The 24,256-nt window shown below is 34.9% G+C and overlaps 4 protein-coding genes across 5 annotated transcripts; 3 read left to right on the top strand and 1 right to left on the bottom strand.

Moving 5' to 3' along the window:
• The first annotated feature begins 1,083 nt into the window (after positions 1 to 1,083).
• Positions 1,084 to 5,161, top strand: LOC114745671 (zinc finger protein WIP2-like). The gene is made up of 2 exons (XM_028933837.1): positions 1,084 to 1,802; positions 4,582 to 5,161. The coding sequence occupies exons 1-2, from the start codon at positions 1,167 to 1,169 to the stop codon at positions 5,005 to 5,007; spliced, it is 1,062 nt and encodes a 353-aa protein (XP_028789670.1). The 5' UTR covers positions 1,084 to 1,166; the 3' UTR covers positions 5,008 to 5,161.
• A 1,753-nt stretch (positions 5,162 to 6,914) lies between these two features.
• On the top strand, positions 6,915 to 8,528 carry LOC114745645 (uncharacterized). 2 transcript variants are annotated; one of them, XM_028933806.1, is made up of 2 exons: positions 6,915 to 7,172; positions 8,168 to 8,528. In XM_028933806.1, exons 1-2 carry the CDS (start codon positions 6,983 to 6,985, stop codon positions 8,395 to 8,397), a joined length of 420 nt encoding a protein of 139 aa, XP_028789639.1. In that variant the 5' UTR covers positions 6,915 to 6,982; the 3' UTR covers positions 8,398 to 8,528. The 2 variants fall into 2 exon arrangements, 1 of the variants encoding a protein (XP_028789639.1); XR_003740219.1 differs by having other exon boundaries at positions 7,112 to 7,172; positions 8,039 to 8,528.
• Positions 8,529 to 9,853: 1,325 nt separating this feature from the next.
• On the bottom strand, positions 9,854 to 10,779 carry LOC114745649 (thylakoid lumenal 19 kDa protein, chloroplastic). Its single transcript, XM_028933810.1, has one exon. It carries the CDS (start codon positions 10,714 to 10,716, stop codon positions 9,988 to 9,990), a length of 729 nt encoding a protein of 242 aa, XP_028789643.1. The 5' UTR covers positions 10,717 to 10,779; the 3' UTR covers positions 9,854 to 9,987.
• An 11,458-nt stretch (positions 10,780 to 22,237) lies between these two features.
• Positions 22,238 to 23,464, top strand: LOC114745651 (uncharacterized). Its single transcript, XM_028933813.1, has 4 exons — positions 22,238 to 22,471; positions 22,558 to 22,831; positions 22,928 to 23,134; positions 23,228 to 23,464. The coding sequence occupies exons 2-4, from the start codon at positions 22,562 to 22,564 to the stop codon at positions 23,462 to 23,464; spliced, it is 714 nt and encodes a 237-aa protein (XP_028789646.1). The 5' UTR covers positions 22,238 to 22,471; positions 22,558 to 22,561.
• The last annotated feature ends 792 nt before the right edge of the window (positions 23,465 to 24,256 follow it).

Below are 24,256 nucleotides of genomic sequence, written 5' to 3' on the forward strand. Positions count from 1 at the left end.
CACAGCAGAAAGCCCTCTCTCTCTCTATCTCTCTCACTCTCTCACTCTCTCTCTACTTTTCCTTTGTGTGTGTGTGTGTGTGTGGTGCGACGACGTTCTCTTATCTCAAGGGAAGGGAGACAACCTGCAAGTCCAATTTCTGACTCCACGTTTGCCTTTCTCCTTAAAAAGCCTTTAATTCCTCTTATTGTTTCGCAGGGGGTAATTTCTTCTCTCCCTTTCACACACTTTTTGCCTTTCTTCTTTTACCTTCCACCAATTTAATATCTTTGGTCAAAATTAGTTCACATTTAATATGTTTTCATGCATATATTTAATTAGTTTTGTTCATTTACTTTTTTGCAAACCAATTGTTATAGAGCCAGACATATAATTTATTATGTCAAAAGAGATGTGATTACTAAGAACAATAACAGCTAACTAAACAAATACGCGTTGATTTGTATGATTTCACTAGTCTAGGGCTTATGATAAATTTTAATTATTAATACAGATGAATAAAGCATAAAGCCAGTAATGAATAATTTGTGGAACTGCAGACTGCTATACAAGAATGCCAAAAGCAATGTTCAAGCACTTGCCAAAATTCTTCATTCAAAATGTTTACCTAGATTTAGCTCTAGATCACTCACCATCCTTTTTCTAATTATAACTAAGAGACGAAATTCCAGTATTTCATTCTGACTAATTAAGCTATGACATCCTTAGATTTGTAAAACACTCTAATTTTTCTTGTGACATGCGCACTCTTAATATCAACACAAATCCATTAAAGAATCTATCTACAGATTTACCACAGAATAGGAAAACTAAGGCAAGAAATAATTATATCATGCCAATCATTTTAGAATTTAAATTAATCCCAGTGTCATCAGTTCTACAACAGATTAAATGGGGTTATTTATAATTATCTATTTTCTGCCCCGCCTTTTTTCGTTTGACCTAATCTACCTCAACTTTTCCTTACCCTGAAACATGCCTATGGCTCTCCATTTCCCTTCATCACCATATCCTCTGTCTCTCTCTCTCTCTCTCTACACTGTGTTTAACCTTCTCTCACACACATATAAGCACACAATATTTATACACAGATCGATCTATCATAACTGGCGAAAGAACCAAAGCATCCAAAACAAAATCGCATAGCCAAGCATTAAACGCTAGCCATGACAGATCCTCAGTCTTGGTTCAACTTCATCCCTCTTCTTCATCCTCCTCATCACTGTTCTTCCTTTACTACTTCTCATCAATTCAACGCCTGTAATTCCTTATACCCTCCTCATGCTCAGTACTCTAATAATCACTGCACATCATCTTCCATTCAATACCAAAGCTCTTCTAGTTTCTCCACTTTAGGCCATCCTCCAAGTTCCCCTCCTCTCAAAGAAGCCCTGCCTCTCATAAACAATTTAAGCCTCACAACAAGCGAACCCTCAAAAAGAGCCCTAGAAGAGGAAGAGGGGGAAAAGAATGAGAGAATGGAGAAAGAATATGAAGAAGATGACGACGAAGATGATGATGATAGAGGAACCGTGACGGTAGCCCTAGGAATAGGGCTTCCTACTAGCATGAGCACTTCTTCTTCTTCTCCACCTCCTTCTCATATGGGTTCAAGAAGCCAGATTTCAAAGGCTGTTGAAATGGCTGAAAAAGAGGAACTTGGTTTGGTTTCTGGATACCCTTTGGAGAGATTAAACAAGGGTCAGTATTGGATTCCAACCCCTTCTCAGATTCTCATTGGCCCTACTCAGTTCTCCTGCCCTCTCTGCTTAAAGACTTTCAATAGATACAATAATCTTCAGGTACTTGTTTCTTGTTATTTCTTTTTTTTTTCTTGTTAATTAATTCATCTGACTTAAGTAAAAGACCCTAAATTTTCTAATTTTTCCATTTAACTAATATGTTCTTCCTGTTTCATGGCTCTCTCTTTTCTTCTTTTTAATTAATTTGGCACTCTTATCTAAGATTCACATCTGAACGTGCGTTGTTTGGTCTGTCTCAGACTCATCATTACCAGTACTTTAACTAATTACTAGTGCTGTTTTCTTAAACAAAGTTAATAAATCTATTCTTTGAATATGTTCCTTCTACACTTTGATGTCACCTAGAGCGTTGTGCTGCACAAATGTATGAAAAGAAGCAAGACAAATCATTAATACCAGCGCCTCTTTCAGGATTCAGATATTTCTTTTATCAAAATTCAGTTGTCTGCAAGACTCTGAGCTCATTCAGTCTCTGAGAGATTTCAGTCTGTAAACAAAGCACCTGAACAGTAAAAATTTTAAAAGACTCGTCTTTGATCATATAAAAGCAAACCTTGGAACCTCATGTGTCTGAAGCTTGAAGATCCATTCTTCCTATACCTTTGATATGCATATTTTAAGAAGAATTAAGAAAAAGAAAGCCTGAGCAATGGATCTGAGCTATAATGAACTTTTTGTACTAATCGTACGAACTTCAAGTTCCTGCTCTTGTCTCATCCTTTTCTGGAAACGTGAAATGATTAGCTATAAGAAACTATCTTAAGAACTTCTCCTTTTGTTTTGATGTATTTGTTGACATGAATTAAGCTTTCGAATTCATCTTTCACATATTGGTTATATATAGAGAGAGGAGAGAGATCTCAAATATTTACTTCTCTATGTTGAATTAGAGAACATAACAAAAAGCAAACATTAAATGATAAGAGCTCCTTTAATTTTCACAGTTATGTAAAAGAAACTTCACAAGTACATACCCTTACACTAGGTTTTTCTTGATGCCTGTCCTGACTTTTCTCTTGTAGTTTTTTATTTTTTATCAATAACGAGATAGTTTCTCTAGTTATCTTCCCTTTCTAGCAAGGGCAGTTTGAGACCATATATAATAATGAATAATCCCTGTCATGGCGTCATCTTTTAAGAAATAAAGATGTGTTACGTTAAATCAAACCCAAACATTTCTTTTTTACTGTCTGCCAATTTAAGGGCTTTAATAAAATATATTAAAACAATTGTATATGCTTGAAGATAAGGGAAGACAATTAATTCATTAGAACCTATAATTTCTTCATCTAAACCACTAATTAATTCGAAGTAAAAAAGATCTTTTATTGTTCTACAAGCACCAGAAAGAGATCAAGACAGAGTCAGGGAGAAAACATATCAACACAAAGTGCTCTTATGAGAATTTTTTTTTTATACAGTCATCCTCCTCTCGCTCCTTTTGTCATCGTTCTAACTGAAATATATATACAATCACTATCTTTTTTGCCTTTAGAGCATCTGGCTTCAATTTGGATTCACACCCCATCACTACCATACATACAATAATTAACATATATAATTTTTTTTAGGGATATATGGTAGTATCTATATTTTTTTCTTAAACAGTTCGGAAGATTTCAGTTTGAATGAAAGAGAAGATGAAAAAAAGAGGAATTGACTAATGTGGGTTTGTGCATGTATTTGTACTCGTTTCCTATTCTGCGGTGGTTGACCTTGATCCGCTTAAGTCTGCAAATTTGCTGCATTTGAGTCTTATTAGGTCAATGATGATTCTTGTTTATGAAGAAAACGCTGAAGGAAACATAAATTAACATTACGTATAAAAAAATTAGTATTTTAGTTATTCGACTAGTTTAAAGCAATTAAATTTAAATAGTGCCTATCATAATAGCACTAGTCGACCACACAGAGTCAGTGTTTTTCATTTACATTATACTATTATATCATATCAAATTAGGAGGAGCATTACTATATTAAAGACAACGATTTAGACAAGTGTACTTTTTTTTCCCCATTATCTGTAAATTTATGCACACAAAATCTCAGTACTAATAAATCATATTGGGTTTGTGTAAGTGGAAAAGTAGATCAAGTGTAATTTTTTTCATGCATCTAAAAATCTATTTCTTAAAACTTTCAATATACATGATATATGTATGTGAGAGACTATTCTAATACCACTTGTAAAGTGTATATTACTGTAATATACTACCTCCCACCCTTAATATAGTACCTTGTTTGACTTTTATTTTGATTCTAAATATAAGACCCCAATTCATTTTGTCTCTCATATTTATGTATTTTTTTTCAAAGTAGTCTTTCTAACAATGGTAGTTCTAGCTAATATACTTGATTAGCAAGGATATTTTAGGAAAGACAACACATATTTATTACAAATAAGTAACTTGACTTCTTTTTTTAATCTCCTCAAACTAATCAACTAGCTCTTATAATTAAGATCGGAGGTACTATATATATTATAGTCTGATAATAACACTTGCGATTGCCGTATCTATTTATGTGGGGCGTGCGTCTGAGTGAGTGAGTGAGTGAGTGAGTGAGTGAGAGAGAGAGAGAGAGAGAGAGAGAGAGAGAGAGAGAGAGAGAGAGTAGTAATTAATAGCGCTAGGAAAACGAAAGGGATGTATAATTAAAAAGAAAAATCACGAGGAGAAACATTGTGAATGAAGCCAAAGATGCAGCAGAAAAGTGAAATTTTTGAGATTTTAAAGAAACATAGCCTTTTGTGAAAATATATAAATCTGTGCGTGTGTGTGTGAATCATCACTATCAAAAGCATGGGTTTTTGTGGCAGATGCATATGTGGGGACATGGATCACAATACAGAAGAGGAGCAGATTCTCTAAAAGGGACACAACCAACGGGAATGCTAAGACTCCCATGTTACTGTTGTGCACCAGATTGTAAGCACAACATTGAACATCCACGAGCAAGGCCTTTGAAGGACTTCAGAACTCTGCAGACTCACTACAAGAGAAAGCATGGCATCAAACCCTACATGTGCCGGAAGTGCGGGAAGCCGTTCGCCGTCAAAGGCGACTGGAGGACTCACGAGAAGAACTGCGGCAAGCTCTGGTACTGTCGTTGTGGTTCTGACTTTAAACACAAAAGGTCTCTTAAAGATCACATCAAGGCCTTTGGCCATGGCCATGCAGCTTGCTGCTTGCATGAAGAAGACGAGCCAGCTTCTGACATTGAACAAGATGGTGAAAACCCCTAGCTAGCTCGGTTTGATTCTATTTTAGTTTCTGATGTGATCAGATGGATGATGATATTCCAGTTTCATTTCACATCATATATATATATATATATATATATATGCTAGCTTGTACTAATATATCTAGATGTATTCGTTCTCTCTTATATGTGTTTGACTGTGCGCGTTCTCTCGTAATGATTTAGGTTGCCTTGTTTTTTTTACTTTTGTGTCGGATTTTGTGATCTGTAAATATATCTCTCATTTGAATCTCTGAGATATAGAAGTCATATATTCTGCTCGGTGACTGGCTTGGCTTGATGTTTTATATAGCAATCCATATATAGTGAGCAAAGCAGTGTTGTTAGTTATACAATTTAAATTACAGTTAGGCTCTACTAAACCCTATGCAAACTCTGAGAATGAAAGCGATTAGATGAAATCATAACTCTAGGCATTTTGTTTAAAAATAAATTACTAAATTAATTTTGCTTGACTATGATCAAATTAAAGTTATAAATTATATTATATGTATATATATCCGTTTGTGGTCTATAAATATATATATTTATAGATTTAACCTTATAGAAAAGAAAGTAAACAGTACATTTTCGATTACCAAAGTTTATGTTTGTTTTCTCAAATAAAGTCATGATGTTTAGCCCCGTTAAAAAAAGTCATTACATGGGAAAAGGTGATGATAAGTTGGATATATCTAAATTGAGAATAGTCACTTTTAACTAATAAAAGAAAAAAAATAACATTATCTCTTGTCATAGTATAAGAGCTAGTTGATTAATTTAGAAGATTAATGAAGTTAATTAAGTTAGTTTTTTGTAATATAGAAATAAGCATGTCTTTTTTAAAATACTCTTGCTAATCATGTATATTAAAATTAATTACCCTTATATAAAATTTTTTAACATGTGCAACCACCACAAGGACTACTTTAAAAAAAGTGGATAAATATAAAGATAAAATGTATTAACATTTTATATTTAGAATAAAATTAAATATCAAATTAGTTCTTATATTAGTAGACGAGTTAGTACATTAGTCATTATATATGCAAGTTGTTGGACTATAACGATTGCCCCTTGTTTTTTTATTTTATTTTATTTTATTTGATGAGGTCTGAATTCTCGAGCGTTAAGAGTTAACATGTTTGGGTGTTTAAGCATTTAAATTAATTATAATAAAAATTAATTATGTTCCCTATTTTTTTGGATGAGTTTCCCGATTAAAAATGATGTTAATATGTCTGTGTGTGCAAGTACTTAAATTGATTGTAATGAAAAAAAATGAGTGTGTATATAACTGTGTGTGTATCAAACTACAAGTGGTTTCGTGATTTTACGATGGTTTCTTGTGATCAGATTCAGAATAGATTGTGTCGAACAACAGAAACAACAAGACAATTCAAATCTGATCCTTTTGTCGTGACGTGGCATTATGGTTTTCTTAGTGCTAGTGGTATTAATCTGAATCTTAAAATGGGCAATTTTATTTAAAAAATCCAAAGTGTATATATATAGAGTTTTTTTAAAAATAAAAAGTCTGTATACAATAATAAAACAATCTAAGACATGAATAGATTGATTTCTCAAAACTCTGTATATGACACAAAAAGTTTAAAAATTAAACGGTAAATTATAATTATTTATTTTTCAATAGAACAATAAAAAAAATATACTTCTAAGTCAAAAAATGATATCAATAATCTTTATTGTACAATACTAGATGTATTAATTTCTAGCGGAAAATGCTTCAGCAAAGAAGTACAAGTTAATTAAAAATAATTGATTTCTTATCAATTAATATGACATATAAAATTACTACAAAATTATAATTATAATTAGTCAGTCTATAAGCTGACGGCAGGATTCATCTTCTCAGAGTCTCTCAGTGAGTCACCGGACCTTCAGGAGATTCCTCTCTCCGTCCCTCTGCCTCTCTTTGTCTCGCTCTGCTTATCTCCGCCGCGAAAGAAGGAATTCGAATGGCTTTTGCGATCGGTCTCCCTCATAACCTGCTTCTGCCCAGTGCCTCCCGTGGCAAATTACAGGTGAAATCGTGCTCTCAGATTCAGATTCAGATTCAGACCAAGAAACGATGCTTGCGATGCCATACGCTTTACTCTGATCAAGAAAATTCTCCAACTGCTTGTTCTTTCCATGGCCACGCCAACGGTATGCGTATTCTTTCTCATCCACTCACTTCTCTGCCTGATAATCCGATAGCTCTCCCCCAGTTTCACTTCTCCTGTTTGTCTCGTTTTCGTCGTTATTCAGCAGCGATTGACTTATAATTTAATCGCTCTGTTTCTGGATTTTTCCTTTCGCGCTTTCCGATCTCTCTTACGAATCAGGGGTTTGAAAATGAAAACTGTCTTTAGAAAACCGTCCGCAGAAATATCCATTCTTCAAATTTGTTTCGGCTTCGCATCTGTGTCTTGAAATTTATTTCTGCTTGTTCGTTTGATATCTGAATCATGCCATGGAAATTATGAAAGAATTTTCAACACCACTCGAACTTTTATCAATGCTAAAGATTAAATTAGCGCTCGGGCATTTTAATAGTTAGTCTTATTACCTATTTAACTATAACTATTTTGATTAAAAAAATTAAAAAAATTAGTTAATTATAAATATGATATCTTCTTTTTAAAATACTATAATAATTTTTCTTAATATATTTTCTTCCTTATTAAAAAAGTATCAATATGACTAATTTTTAAAAAATTAATAAATATAAAAATAGATGTTATATTTATAATCAAGATTAACTTATGGATTAACTTATTAACTTATGCAGCAGCGTGGTTCAAGTTATGCCAATGTATTGCAAATTTTTGGAATTTGCTTAATTGGAGTCTAGTTTTTTTTTTTTTGTTAAGATAGTTTTCTGGTTTTTTTTTGGCGACTTGGCCTTGAAAGTTGGATTTGGATTAGTAAGAGTTACTTGGGCCAATTGAAAGACCTAGTAAATATTTGAATTTGAGTTTTTCTTTTTAAAAATTCCTGCACTGAACTTATGTTATACCGGCCCAATTCAGTAGGTTCAACTGGACTAGGGGCCTAAAACTGCCCCTGACCACTTGAATTGGGATTGAGGTTGGGCCAACGCCCAGGAAAGACAGCCCATAGAGAAAGCTAACGGCGTGGGTGGGTGGTTGGACTTGCAGGGGAGAAGGGGTTGTTCTCGTTGGCGCCGCCACACCAAGGGATAGATGGGGAGTGGACGGACGAATCAGGAGTGATTGTGTACAAATGGAATGACAAAGGCAACAGACCCAACACAGGTCGCCCCAACTGGAAGAGACGGTGGAGCTGTTGTGCCGAGTATGATGAGAATACCCCTCCTTGCCGACGAGCCTCCCATGTCTCCTATGATGATGGTTTCACTTTGTACTAACCATATTCCCCCCCCCCCCCAAAAAAAAAAAGTTCCCCTTGTATATAATGCTTTCGATGTATATTTAGAGGAAAACATCACTTCAAAGAGCATATTTATCTTTAAGTATTCTACCTCTCATCCTTCATATATACTAGTAGGAGTTATTTCACTAGCCAAGGCTGATTAATGAAGTTAGATAAAGTTGTTAATTATAATATACTATCTCCGGTCCTTAATATAAGACTTTGTTTGACTTTTATTTTGGTCATGAATATAAGACTCCAATCTATTTTGTCTTGCATATTTATACTTTTTTTTTTCCAAAGTATCTCTTCTAACAATGATAGTTCTAGTTAATACATTTAATTAGTAAGGATATTTTAGGAAAGACAATACCTATTTAGGACAAATAACTAACTCAACTTACTTCTTTAATCTCCTCAAATTAGTCAACTGGCTCTTATAATTAGGACAGAAGGTAGTATGTTATATCATCCCTTTAAAATAATTATGTATAACATTATGTTAAATATCAGTCTCTAAGTTAAGTAAATTAGTTTGTGAAAAAAAATAATAAATAAATAATAAAATGGATTGAAGGAGTATTTTGCCAATATCTTTCCCTCAAGTGGGCAGGAGTCATTACCCAAGAAGAGACGTATGGAGGAGATGGTGTAGTCCGTGCGGACTTCGGCATGAAATAGTAGTTTTGAACTCAATTATCACCAGAGAATTTTAAGGTAGTTCTCATGTACTTAGTTGAGTTAACAAACAAAAAAAAAAGGTTAATAACTCATAAATACTACTATTTGTTACAATTCCTATATCATACTACATAAATATTCTTCCGGTCCTTAATATAGGACCTAATTGTTGAGTTGATTTTGGTCCTAAATTAGGACCCATTTTTCATATTTATCAATTTTCTCTAAATTACCCCTATAGATACTCCCTCATCGGAGGAGTATAAGCATTTTTTTTTACCTGGATATATAAATATAACAGACTTAGTTCCATGATCAACTTTTCCATCTTGGCTAATTTTTTTCTGACTGATTGGGCCAAACACCCGCACTAAAGATTGGTAACTCACATCAGCCAGTAAACGACTCTAAGTAACAGCAGCTCCCGAGGTACATGAACAAACGTTGAATGTTCAGAGGTAAGCAATGATTGATGAGATTGGCCCAAAGAAACAATGATCAATGTGGTTCTTCTTATCTAATCCATGCTTAAGTTTAGTATCAGAGAAGCAACATGCGTGGAAATAAGAGTTAGGTTTCTAATTTGGCCAAGATTATTATAGAGAGAGAGAGAGAGAGTAAAATCTGCATTAGTCACTCCAACTAGAGAAATGCAGGATAATTGAAGTGAAAATCTCTCAGGCTATGGTCAGAGCAGTGTTTCATTCTTCCCCAGAAACAGCAAAATGTTTAATGATAGCTCAGACTTCTCTTAAATTACATATGGACACTGTCATAAACAGGGGCCATGCTAATTTCAATGTCAATACCAGATTGAAACCAAGACATAGCTGAATTGCAAGCAACAAACATGTTGATCATACAGAAAATCGTGCATTCCCAGAGACAGGCTCAATAATCAAGATCAAAAGGACCCAACAGTCTTAAAAGACTCATGAACATGCCTCAGAACCTCCTTATCTCTGTTCCACTCCGGCGTCGGAGCATTCACGAAATGGGCATAAAGCTTGTTCTTCGCACACGTCACAGAAATCAAACTATGGGCTCCAGCCCCATCGATCTCATACACATAATAGATCTGACCATTCTCATCCTTCTTCTCCTCCGACGTCAAGTTGTCCGCATTCGCAATCAGATCCTGCAATTCCACGTCCGATAACGCCAAATTGTTCAGCACTGTGTCCTTCGGAGCTAATTGGCGAAACCCCGAAAGGAAAGTGAGGTACTCCTTCTCCGTTTTCTTCTTCGGATTGAAAAATTCACTGTCCGTTCCGTTCGTTCCCTTCTCGACCTTCGACACGAGGCGCTCTTTCCAACCCTCTGGGACGTCGTAGACGTACTCGGCGGAGTCTTTCTTGTTGGAATTCCCGCCGTAGCCACCGTAGTTGGCGGCACTGGCGGCAGTGCCGTAGTAGACTTGGTAGTTGGTAGAGGAATCTGCTAAGGAAGGAAGAGGAGTAGTTGTGAGTACAGCGGCAATAGCGGCGGCGGTTAAGGAGGCGGTTAGAGGTGGCTTGTAGGATGAAATGGGTAGGAGGGGTTTGGATGAAGGAGAAGGTTTTGATGGGGCGGTGGTCGTTGCGGCGGTGGAGGCGGAGGAGGAGATGGGTGGTGATGAGAAGAGGGTGGCCATCGCGGTTTGGATTACGTGGGAAGCGTTATCCCTTCGAGAGGCGGAAGTTTATGTAATTCGTTTCATTATCCGACTGATCCACGGAGAAGAGAAGATAGGCCGGGGTAAGCTTTAGATGCCCACGTGGCTGCTTGCTTGACCAATAACATTACGCCACGTATTGATACCATGGGTGGCGTTTCAAAACGATAAGGGTCTGTTTGGGTGACCCTCAAAACCATGGTTTAGGAGGCAAAACCATGGTTTTGGTTAAATGTCACCCAAATAGCATCAATTTTGAGCCAATAATCTGAAACCATGGTTGGGCCAAAACCATGGTTTCAGTAGAAGTGAATTCATTTTGCTTCTGGCTCAAATTGGAGAGATAATTGTGCCTGTCAGAGTAGATCTCAACAATAATATGACTTTAACATTTCTCAATTATTTTTTTATAAATATATTTAACCTTATATCTTATAAACACATATACACATATTAATTATTTATTAATTACATTATCTTATGTATTATTAATTATGTTGGTAAAAAATATATTATTAACAATTTTATTCCTTCAAATTAAAATATATCATAAAATTTATCTTTTATATAATTATCATATTAACTTATGTTTTTTTTAGTAATTTGTATATATAAAGTACTTTTGATAACAACTATCTAAACACTCTCACTTCTCAGAATCACTTTTTTACAAAATCTATTTTTCACAGAATCTATTCTCCAGAAGCTATTCTCCAAACCATGGTTTGGTTTTATCCAAACACATAAGGGTGTGTTTGGATAAAACCAAACCATGGTTTGGAGAATAGCTTCTGGAGAATAGATTCTGTGAAAAATAGATTTTTTGAAGAATAGATTTTGTGAAAAAGTGATTCTGAGAAGTGAGAGTGTTTGGATAGTTGTTACCAGAAACACTTTTTACATGTACAAATTACTAAAAAGGCACAAGTTAATATAATAATTACAGAAAAAATATATTTTATGATTTATTTTAATTTGAAGGAATAAATTGTTAATAATATATTTTTTTATTAACATAATTAATAATACATAAGATAATATAATTAATAATAATAATATAATATGTATATAATTTATAAGATATAAGATTAATATATTTATAAAAAAATATGTTTATAAAAAAACAACAAGATACATATCCTATAGGTTCTCACACTCTTTTTTTTTTTTTTTCCAAATCAAAAAATTTTGCTTTTCCAAAACCATGGTTTTGGTTTTTTTAAGGGTGTTTGGGTGATTTTTTCTCAAATCATGGTTTGGGTTATCACTCAACACCCCCTAAAATATTAGGAATAATTTTACAAATAACAATGAATATCTTCAACTCAGTTTTTCGCAAAGTTTTCATTATTAAAAATATAAAACACTATAATTGTGCTTATCTATTCACTGGATATCATCATTTTGTGATGCCATGCCCATACAATTATTTATTTTTGAACTATGTGTGTGTAATATGAGCTTGGTGGATAATAAAAGCATTTTATAGAGTTTTTTTTTTTTTTTTTTAACGATTGCCGTGGGATGGTATAAAAGTCTGACCAGTAATATTTTTATAGATAAGTTGTTGACTTTTCTACCTGTTTGCATCTAGAACTACAACAATGAGAAGTGTCAAGTATTATCCCACCTGTGGAATAATCAAATTTTTAAATAGGTTGTTAATCCTATAATTTTACTCAATAATTTTATTAAGTGTTCTCTTCCGTGTTCTTATTTTTTTGTAGAGAATTTCAAATTGTTTGATCTATTGTTTTTATCGCAGCGTCTAATAGTTTTTTTCTATACAAGTTTATATTATTTCAAATAATTTTTAATAATTTTTTGTTCAACAGACACTACGCCTACTTTTCTTCTAATATTATTATTTTGAATCTTTATTATGTTTTTTTTTTTTTGCATGAATCCATCTCAACATCCTCTTATATAAGAAAATATTTTTAATCTGTATAAAAAGGCTTCTATATTGGTGTTCGAATCTAAAATAACAAGTCTTGCTTTGGATGAGATTGCTAGCTATAGTTGCCTCATCACCTTTCTTCTCTTTCACCATCTCGAAGTTGTTTAGACTGAAACTTCTTCCGTGTCTTGCCACCTCGGAACACTATTTGTTCTTGTCACACTAAAAAGGAAGTTAAAGAGTGAAGACGTGAAAGGGAATGCTAACCTTCTTATATTATAAGAAGCTTAGCATTTGCCTTATAAGAACACTCTTGTATGATGAATAAGCACATCCATGCAAGTTGAAACAAAATTTCATTTACATACATATCATATACTACTCCCAGTCCTAATTATAAAAGCTAGTTGACTAATTTGAGGAGATTAAGGAAATAAGTTAAGCTAGTTATTTGTAATAAATAGATGTTGTCTTTCCTAAAATATCCTTGTTAATCAAGTGTATTGGTTAGAACTAACATTATTAGAATGACTATTTTGAGAAAAAAATACATAAATATGAAAAAAAAAGTGGATTGGGGTTCTATATTTAGGACCAAAATAAAATTCAATCAAGATCTTATATTAAGGATCGGAAGTAGTATTTTGTAAATCGTAATTAAAAAACTGATTATAAACTATTCATAAGCCATTCCAAATAAATATGAAAATAGTAAAAGAGAAAAAATAATGAGAGAGGGAAGGTTAAAACTAATGAGGTTTTTAAATGATTTTACAGTATATGAAATAAATATGTAGAAGAGTTTGTCTCAATTTGTAAAAAAAAAAATACTTTTAAAAGCTTGATGATATCCAAATACCTTCTAAAGTTCAAACAAAGCAAAAGATTTTCACTATCTCCTCCTAATGTCATTTTTGCTTATCCGGTGATTTAACAGAACTGATATTTCGCACAAACAAAATATTATTTAATACTACCTCCGGTCCTTATTATAAGACCCCGTTTGACTTTTTGTTTAATCCTAATTATAAGACCCCAATCCATTTTGTCTCTCATATTTATGCATTTTTTTCCAAGATAATCCTTCTAATAATGATAGTTCTAGTCAATATACTTAATTAGCAAGGATATTTTAGGAATGACAAGACTTATTTATTACAAATAACTAACTTAACTTGCTTCCTTAATCTCCTCAAATATGTCAACTGGGTCTTATAATTAAGACCTGAGGTAGTATTATTTTTAAAAATTATAAAGCATTATTAAATCTGATTGGGCCCTAGTCGCCAGGGAGTAGCCTGTGGAATAAAGGAAGAAAAGTGACTGAAGTACTGCGGCTTTGTAAGCGTGCAAATTTCCAATGCACCGGAAAGTCTCTACTATTCATTCTGACCGACAGTTTCTCCACCGCTACTGTTCCTTCGAAGGGAATGTATAGCGCTTGCTTACAGCGATATATGCAGTGCCTCATTCAAATCTCAGAAAGGTTTTATGGGATAACTTGAAATCCATATCGGCCACAAATTCTGAACCGTAAGTAGTGTGTGGGGACTTCAATGATATAAGATTCCCTTCGGAAAGAATTGGTGGTTCTCAGGCTAATTTGAAAAGGATGGACCGGTTTAATAATCAGATTAATGACTGCTACCTTTCAGATTTGGGATTTAAGGGGCCCCGTTTCACCAGGAAGGGACCACAAAATTTTAGTGGCGGAAGACTTTTTGAGAGGCTAGACAGAGCTTTGGCAAACCTGAACTTCCTCGATGCTTTTCTAGATGGTATTGTTAAGGTACTTTCGTGCACAAAATTCTCTGATCACAACCCTCTGATTTTGTTACTATCTGAATTGCCGGTGTCTAAAAGTTCTAAACCTTTTAGATTTGAGGCTACGTGGTTAGAACATGAAACTTTTAAGGACTTCTTGATTGATAGTGATGACTTGAATAATACTCTAAATGATCTAAAAGATTCAATTATTGTTTGGAATAGAGATGTTTTTGGGTTCATCGAAAAAAGGAAGAGACAGATCTTGGCTAGATTAAATGGTATCCAAAAATCTGATGCCTATCCCTCTCGTTTCCTTTGTAATCTCGAAATTAAGCTGCAAGATGAATTAGAGGAAGTTCTCAAGTTGGAAGAGATGAAGTGGTTCCAAAAAGCTAGAACAAACTAGGTTTCTAAAGGTGATTGTAACACTATCACCTTAAAACTGGGTTTAGAAGGAAGAAGAATAGGATTTTATCTCTAAAAAATGAGGCTGGGATCTGGACTGACAATGAGAATCAGCTAAAGGATTTGGTGATTGGTTACTTTCATACTCTTTATAAATCAGATATCTCTACTCAACCGACGATCAATACTAATACCCACTTCCCTTTAGTGGATGGTGCCTTGGAAGATCTAGGTGTGGAACCTACTGATGATGAGGTGAAAAGTCCTATCTTTTCTATGGGACCGTACAAAGCCCCAGGGTGTGATGGGTTTTTGCCAATTTTCTTTTAAAGTAACTGGAGTACTGCAGGCCCTTCTGTTTGCAGTTTTGTGAGGAAAGTTTTTAAGGGGGAGGTATCTATGTCAGAAGCTAACAAGATGCTAATTTCCCTAATTCCAAAAAGAGAGAATCCTGAAACAGTGGCTCATTTTAGGCCAATTTCTCTCTGCTTAGTCCATTACAAGTGCATCACTAAAGTAATATCTCAAAGGCTAAAGATTGTGATGAATGATCCTATTTCTCCTTTCCAAGCCAGCTTTATTAAAGGGAGACATATTCAAGATAATATAGTCATTACGCAGGAGATACTCCATACTATGAAGAAAAACAAAAGCAGGAAAGGGTTGGTAGCAATAAAAATTGACTTGGAAAAAACATACGATAGAATAAGATGAGATTTCTTACAACAAGTCCTTTATGAGGCAGGGATGGATAGGAATTTTGTCAATCTGATCATGTCCTATGCTACTTCTGTTTCCTATAATGTTTTGTGGAATGGTTCCAAAACCCAATTCTTTAAGCCTCAAGGTCTTAGATAGGGAGATCGTATATCTCCCCTCTTTTTTGTCCTTTGTATAGATAAGCTTTCCCATTTGATTTCGAATGTAGTTAATGATGGGAGCCGGAAATCTATTAGAGTAACAAGCCAGGGGCCTTTTATCTCCCATTTACTCTTTGCAGATGATCTCCTCTTATTTGGTGTCTCCATGGAGAAGCAAATTGAGTGTATGCTGAATTGTTTGGAGAAGTTTACTCAAGCATCGGGAGGGCTTGTCAACAGAAATAAATCCACCTTGTTCTTCTCTCCAAAAGTGCCTAATAATGTGGAAGGGAGAATCAAAATAATGACTCAAATGAGAATCTCCCACGAAATAGGCAAGTATCTAGGATTTCTACTTATTAATGGCAGGAATCCTGTGCAAAACTTTCAATATATCATTGATAGTGTCAGAACTAAACTTGCGGCTTGGAAAACTGATAGCTTATCGTTGGCAGGACGTATCACATTAGCCAAATCTGTTTTGAGCTCCATCCCCTTGTACTCAATGTAGGTTGCTCTATTACCTAAGAAAATTTGTGATGAAGTAGAGAGATTACAAAGGAATTTTATATGAGGAAATAACCAAAATTCTCATAGCTATCACCCTATTGGATGGCAGCGATTAACTTTACCTAAATCCTTCGGCGGCTTAGGCTTTAAGAAGCTTCTCGCTGTAAATAAGGCTTGTGCGGCCAGATTAATTTGGAAGTTGTTGATCAGAAAAACAGGATTGTGGGTAGAGATCTTAAATCAGAAATATATCATGAGAGATGCAGAAAATTTGTTCACTGCCTACGCAGGAGATTCCTCTCTGTGGAAATTTATCTTTCAGCAAAGGCAAATAGTTGATGAAGGTGCTAAATGGCAAATCCGAAATGGACAATCTGTCAATTTGTTTTTTAATGATGTGTGGCTGTGCTCTGACGGAAAAATAAAAGATATGTGCATAAGACCTCTTACTGAGGAGGAGAATGCAAGTGTGGTAGCAGAATGGATTTTGTATGGGGCTTGGAACTTTCAAAAACTTAGTTCCATAGAAGAAGAGGAGGTGCTACAGAGATTAATAGGGGTGTTACCCCCTATGGAAAATGCTGGACACGATGTGATGAGCTGGAAAGCTACTAATAATGGTTTGTTCACTTTGAAAAGTGCTTACTTCCCTATAGAAGAAAATGATCAGACGCTCTACAATCCTACCTATAAAGCAATATGGAAGTGGAAAGGAGTGGAGAGAATTCAGGTCTTTCTTTGAAGAGTTTTTCATGACAGGCTCCCAACTAATTATTGGAGGAGTAAATGGTTACAAGCTCCTGCGAATTGTGACTATTGTGAGTTAGAGATTGAGGATACTTTTCACATATTAAGGGATTGCTCTTATGCAAGGAACTACTGGTTACAAATTCTGAATCCAAAATTTTACCCTGATTTTTTCAATGCTTCTCTGAAAGACTGGGTTTCTGATAATTTGAACCAAAGCAAGGGAAAGAATGATATTGTTTAATAGGATCTTCTATGGGGAGTCTCCGTCTGGAAGCTCTGGCTCTGGCGCAAAAAATCAGTATTTAAAACAGAAGTGGAGAGTAGACCAGCAGATCCGGCTACTTATATTATGAATTGCTGGAAGTACTTTGTCCTTGAGTCTTATCAAAAGAGGAGTCTGTCTGATTGCCAGGTTTATCAAAGCATTAAATGGAGACCACCACCGTGGGGTTGGGTAAAAATGAATGTTGATGGTGCGTCGAATCAAAGTTCTGTGAAAGCCGGTTGTGGTGGTGCTGTGAGGGACACTTCGGGCACATGGATGGTTGGCTTCTGTTATAACATTGGTATTAGCAGTGCAATGGAGGCAGAAGAATGGGCAGCTTTTAAAGGCTTGTCCTTAGCTTGGGACTTTGGATTTAAAAGAGTTATTCTGGAATCTGACGCATGGAGTCTAGTTGACCTTCTACTCCAACGGAAGCATAATGAGAATGGCAGTTTAATGTTTACCAGAATAGTCGCTATGCTGAGTTATAACTAGGAAGTGGAAATGAGGCATATTCCAAGAGACAGCAACAAAGTGGCGAGTGCACTAGCTAAAATGGGAATCTGGAGGTATGCTCTTTTTGATTCTTGTCCAGAGCATCTAAGATTGCTGCTGGAAGTTTTTTTTTTTTTCCCTCCCCTAGTATCGCTGCTAGAAGTTGATTGTAGTGGACTTCACTCTGAAACTGAATAATCTGGGGTGTTAGCCCTCCCCTAGTACCAAAAAAAAAAAGAAAAAAAGAAGCAAGTGGGTGTACCCCAGCGGAAATGAGGTATTTTTTTCCCCGGTTGTCCTCTTTTTTCTCCTTTAACTTTTCTTCATTATTATTGAATGAAAATTATAATAATTCATAAAGTTGTAAATTATTCAGATTAAATTTTAATAATTTCAATTTATTTATATATTTTTTTTATATAAAAACAAAATAATAATCTTATGAAATGTTAAATATGAAATCATTAAAGGTTTATTTGTGTCCATGGGTGGTAAATACTTATAAGCAATTTCACTTCTCATAGAAATTTTGCTAGTTCTATTTATAACCTTCAAATTTGAAAAGAAGTGTGGTCTATTTTATAAGTTTCAATTTGGATTTGTCTTAACATTTAATGCATATTTTCAATGTTACTTTTAATTATTTCTCTTTTGTCGTATCTTCCTATATATTATTTTTCATCATTTTCTCATTTATCATAAGAATATATTTAAAACATAAAAGAGTATTTACCTTGTAATTGAGTTACTCCAAACAGTTCTAATATCTGGATTCAGTAATAGTAGTAATAAATGCAACAGAGGAAGGGGTTGTTTGGATGACGCAAAAGTGTTTTTAAAAAATACTACCTTCGGTCTTAATTATAAGACCCAGTTGACTTATTTGAGAAGATTAAGGAAGTAAGTTAAGTTAGTTATTTGTAATAAATAAGTGTTGTCATTTCTAAAATATCCTTGTTAATTAAGTGTATTGACTAGAACTATTATTATTAGAAGGACTATCTTGGAAAAAAATGTATAAATATGAGAGATAAAATGGATTGGAGTCTTATAATTAGGACCAAACAAAAAGTCAAATGGGGTCTTATATTAAGTATCGGAGGTAGTATACAAATTCTTTTATATATTTATTTTAAAATTATTTTTGAAATTATAATTTGTTTTCTATCTAAATAGGAAAAATTGCAATAAAGTTTCCCTAAGAAAATTAAATACAAAAAAAAATCCATTAAAACTATCAAATTATTCTAAAATCTCAAAAAATCTCATTGTAATAAATTTTATTTGTTTAATTATTAAATCACCCTTCTTGTTTTTTTTTTTTAAAGTTTGTATTGCAAACTAAAAAAACAGTGCTTGACAATTTAAGGTGTAACGATTGAAAACTATTGCGGTAGATATTGACAACTCATACATTACAATTTGTGATGTGCTGAGAAAATGTGTTGTCAATAACTACTGCAATAATTGTCAATTCTTACACCTTACACCTTAAATTGTCAACGAATATTCTTTCAGTTGTCAATATAAACTTAAAAAAATAATTTGATAATTAAACAAATAAAAATTTATTATAACGAGGTCTCTTGATGTTTTAAAATAATTTAATAATTTTAAGATATTTTTTGTATTTATTTTTTTTGGATAGGACCTTGTTACAACTTTCTCCTCTAAATACCCTCCAAAAAGAAAGAAAATGAAGCAGTGAAGGGGAGCACCCATCCTTGGGTTTTCAAGTGTCACGTCAAACTCGGCCTTCAAGTTACCCTGTGAGAAGTCAATCCGCCTTTTTCATGCTTTCAAGAAATCGATCCTTTTGCCCGCTTCATCTTGTTCCCTGCGACTGTTTCGTTTCTGCCTGGGTGAAGAAAGGCGGGAAAGGTAGTGGCCTGTTCGACTTTTCCTGGCAGTATTTAACAACAAAAACAAAGAAAATAAAAAGCTCGAGTGAAGACGCAACAGGGAGAAGACGAAAAGCGTTAGAGGGTGAAAACAGTGAGAAGTTCAGACGAAGCGAGGTAAGAGTAAAATGCATCTAACGGTCTTGGGTTGCCTTCTGGTTTCGATTTCAACATTCAAGGTTTCCCTTGACGATTCATGCGCGTCTTTTTTTTGTTCATTTCACTCTCTCATTCTCTCTGAGATACAAACATTTCTTTGAGGACTTCGTAATAATTGTTTTTTTTTTTTTTTTTTGTCTCCCATTGCTGCTACGATCAGTTCTATTTTCACTCATAGAAGAAAGGCATTGGCTTTCCAGATTATTAGTTTATTTGGTGAACTAGGGCGCTTGTGGGTTTCAAAACCATTTTTCAGGTTGTGCTTGTTAAGACTTATGATAAAGGATGAACTAAGGACTGATTTCAAATATAGACACAGGATTTAGAGTGATACTGAAACATCAGCTTGCTTAAAGTGCCTAAAGATGGTTGATGACGATATTGTCAATGCGCTTGGTCTACTTCTGCTATACGTGGATATAATCTTGAATTGATCTTCTATCTTGTCTGTCTTTGTCAAACATCCTCTTTGTATAGCTAACGGATTTGAAAGCCACAGTAAGGAGACATAATAATCACCATGATTTTCTCCCTTTGCTTTCTCATCCTTGCAGACGAAGCAGCCCAGAAATCACAGTACGAGGCCTTAAACAGTCATGAAATTGGAGCAACAAGACGATACCCTCAGTGTAAGAGAAAGTCCTAATCCCACTGTATTTTTCTCCAAAAGGAAATTTTACTTGTTCAAAAGGAGGGATCAAGAAGACTGGGCTTCTCTGTATAATTGATTTTGTAAATAGTTCTCGTGTTCATTTCCATTGCAGGTTGAACCTTGTGATGAATGTGGTGCTGTTGGTTGGCCAGAATCTACTGCTACGTGCTCCAAATGCAATGTAGCTCGTGAACATATGTATTGATTTCTTACCTTTGCCCCTTTCTATTTTTGAACATCAGTGGTTTATATTTATGTATGGTTTTCATTTCTCTTGTCTTTTTAAATTTATCGACCCAATTTGTTTGGGAAAGAGAAGTATGATTGAGTTAGCTACTTCCTTTTATAAGCCTGATGTGTGCAGTGATCCATCAAATGTTTTTAGTTGGCTTGATGTTCAACTGCTGTTGTGCTGTCAAAAAAAAAAAAAATCCTTTTCTCCATGTTATTTGTGCAGTAATTTTGCAGAGTAAGTTAAAGGGCTAGATCTCATATTTGACATGTATAATCAATTTTCTAGATGTTATTACATAATTGGTCGTCTGATTGTCTTGCGATCATGTCAATGACTTCATGAATTGTGTTTTTTGGGGCTAAATAGATCTCATTCTTAATTAATGCTATTCTCTCTGTTTGCAGTAATTGTATGTGAATTTCTGTCCGAAGAGCTCTTGATGATTGGATTTGTGAAACTTGCCATTATGAGAATTATACAAATTCGTTAAACATGAACATCTCAAGAGACCCTGGATTTGATGCTTCTAATGATATAACTGAACCTGAGTTAACGCCTTCAGCCAGTGGAGTTCAAATGAATAAAGAACATGGCTCTCATTCATTGGCAAGAGGTACCTCTTCTCTCTGAACAACGGAAACTTGGGCACGCACATGCAAGACATTTGATGGAAAGATAATTTGATGCTATGTGATATTTTAAATTGTTGTATTAATCTATTTATCTTAAACACTGGATTAATTTGATTACTTGTTCAACATTGTTCTGGATGTTCTAACTAAACCTGTTCAAGAAAGAATCCCTAAGTCCATACTCTTCGCGGATGATATAGTTCTTATGGCGGAATCAAAAGAAGAGATTAACACTAGTTTGGAGTTATGGAGAAGGACTTTGGAGTCGAAAGGTTTCCGTTTGAACAGGAACAAAACAGAATATATGCATTGTGATTTTGGAGGGAGGCAAGATAATAGGGATTTGGAGGTGAGGATGGGAGAGCAAATTATTCCTCAAGTATCAAAGTTTAAATATCTAGGATCCATTATACAGGAGGATGGGGAAATTGACGGAGACATTTCTCATAGAATACAAGCTGGCTGGTTAAAGTGGAGGAAAGCTACCGGAGTTATTTGCGATAAGAAGGTACCTGAGAAACTTAAAGGAAAATTTTATCGGACTGCTATAAGACCAGCTATGATTTATGGTAGTGAATGTTGGGCAATAAAGGGAAAACAAGAGCACAAAGTCGGAGTAGCAGAAATGAGGATGTTGAGATGGATGTGTGGTCATACAAGAAAAGATAGGATTCGAAATGAAAAGATCAGGACAAGAGTCGGTGTGGCACCTATCCAAGAGAAAATGGTTGAAAATCGCTTAAGATGGTTTGGACATGTGCAGAGAAGGCCTTTGGAAGCCCCGGTGAGAAGGGTGGATCAAACAAGATGGAGTCCCATAAAAAGAGGCAGGGGAAGACCAAGAAGAACGCTGAATGAGGTCATTGAACGAGACCTCCTAATTAACAACATATCTAAGGATTGGGTTGTTGACAGAGCACGATGGCGTCGTGTGATTCATGTAGCCGACCCCACCTAGTGGGATAAGGCTTGTTGTTTGTTTGTTTGTTTGTTTGAGGTCTTGTTTAGCTTAAGCAATCTCATGGAGTGGCATAAGACTTGTTGTTGTCATTTGCCTTAAGTAATGGATCATTTGGACCTGCACACATTTTAAACATGTTTATCATAATTTACTTTGGAATGAGTAATCTTCTATCATTTGAATATTTCAAGAGGTTCAACTTCTAGGGAAAACTCTGCTGAATTCGTTTCAAAACTTGATGGGTAATATTCTTTCATGTTCTTTTTTTTTTTTTTTTTTTGCCAAGAATTTCAATCTACTCACCAATCTCACCTTATTTTCTCAACAGACACATGGAGGGTTCTAGTGGGAATAACATGAATAGCATATCGAGTAGGAAAAGAGGCAGAGGCATAATTAAGTTCACAAAACTGGATGCACATCATGGTGCTACGGAGAGGATGCATGTGGAATTTGATGATGGGAAGAATCCACTTGGTGCAGAGGGGGATAGATTCATTAGCTATATAGGCTTTATAGCCCGAAGTAAAGTTGGCATTTTGTTCCCTAATTGGAAGTTAGTACCAGAAGCTACAAAGGACATGGTTTGGAAAGATATTTTGGTATACCGTTTTCTACTCCTTTTCTTTTAAATGTCGTTTTAAATATAATTATTATTGGTACTTTTAATTTATTTAAATGCATATTGTACTTTGTAGCAAACTTACGATGTCCCTCCCACTCGTGAGATGAAGAAGCATTGGTTGCAGCAAGTACGTGAGCGATGGAAAGATTTTAAGACAATGCTCACCAGGGTATACATTCGAGGTGCTAAGAAGAATGAGGATCCATGTTTAAAATACTCATTTCTTGATCAAGAGACCTGGAGAAAGTTTGTGGAGTCACGTCAAGACCCTGAATTTCAAGTACATTGCTTTAACCATCATTTTAGTTTACAAAGAATTTATTTTGATTTATTTTATTTCATTGACTTAGTTTGCTTTGTTTTATTTTTACAGAAATTAAGTGCTGTAAATAAAGAGAGGCAGTCTAAAAATTTATATCAGCATTACATGTCTTGTGAGGGTTATAAGAAAGTAGAGCAGAATATCATGCAAGCTAATTTGAAGACAATGCAGGAAGTTGCAAAATCAAATCCCAGCATCATTATTCAGGCCCCAACTCGTCACTCGTCACCAAAAATGGAAGGAAGGGAGGATAAAGAAAGGCCAATATATAAATTCAAAGGTTGTTGAGATTGCTGGAAAAATTGTAAGCAATCAAATTTAAATGAATTGAAGTTATGTTCATGTTTGCTTGAGATTATATTTATTGCTTGTATGTTACACGATGCACTTGAGGAGCAAAGTAGTCAAGGTTCCTTCACTTAGAGGGGGAGGATGGACATCTTGGTCACGGCAATTGGGAAGCTGGATCACCCTGGTCATGTTAGTGGGGTAGGAAAAACGATTGGTCTCATTCAATGCTTTGGGCCAACTTCACGAAGCTCTCCAGCAAATGTATCTAAAGAGGAGATTACGGCCATGGTTCAAGAACAGATTCGTAAAGAGCTTGGGCAGGAAATTCGAGAGCAGATTCGTAAAGAGCGTCAGGAAATTCGTCAATCAATTCAAAATGACAGTATTACTGAGCTTCGTGATGAGATGAGAACTATGGTCTCTAACCTGCAACATGCTCAGGCTCAACAAGAAAATTGTACATCTCAGGTCAGTCATTAATTTCAGTTAAATTAATATGGAGTTGATGTTTCCTTCATTCAGTTTAATTCTTCCGATTCTTTCACCTAGGCTTCCCAAAGCATTCAAAGCACCAAAGATAGTTATAATCCAGATGAGGCGTTGGCACCGCATGACCTTAGTCCCAAGACAGAGGATGGAGATATGGATATTCTAGAGCCTCCACCTTCATTTGATGATGTTGGACACGGAGTTCAACCTATTCCTCATGCTGCTACCTGTTCAGATTTTCCTAATTTGGCTGTTAATGATTTCTAAGGGGATATATGATTGAATATTTGCAGATTGGAC

Source organism: Neltuma alba, unplaced genomic scaffold (assembly GCF_004799145.2).
Source record: "Neltuma alba isolate B1F8T4 unplaced genomic scaffold, ASM479914v2 tig00004747_pilon, whole genome shotgun sequence".
Lineage (NCBI taxonomy): Eukaryota > Viridiplantae > Streptophyta > Magnoliopsida > Fabales > Fabaceae > Neltuma > Neltuma alba.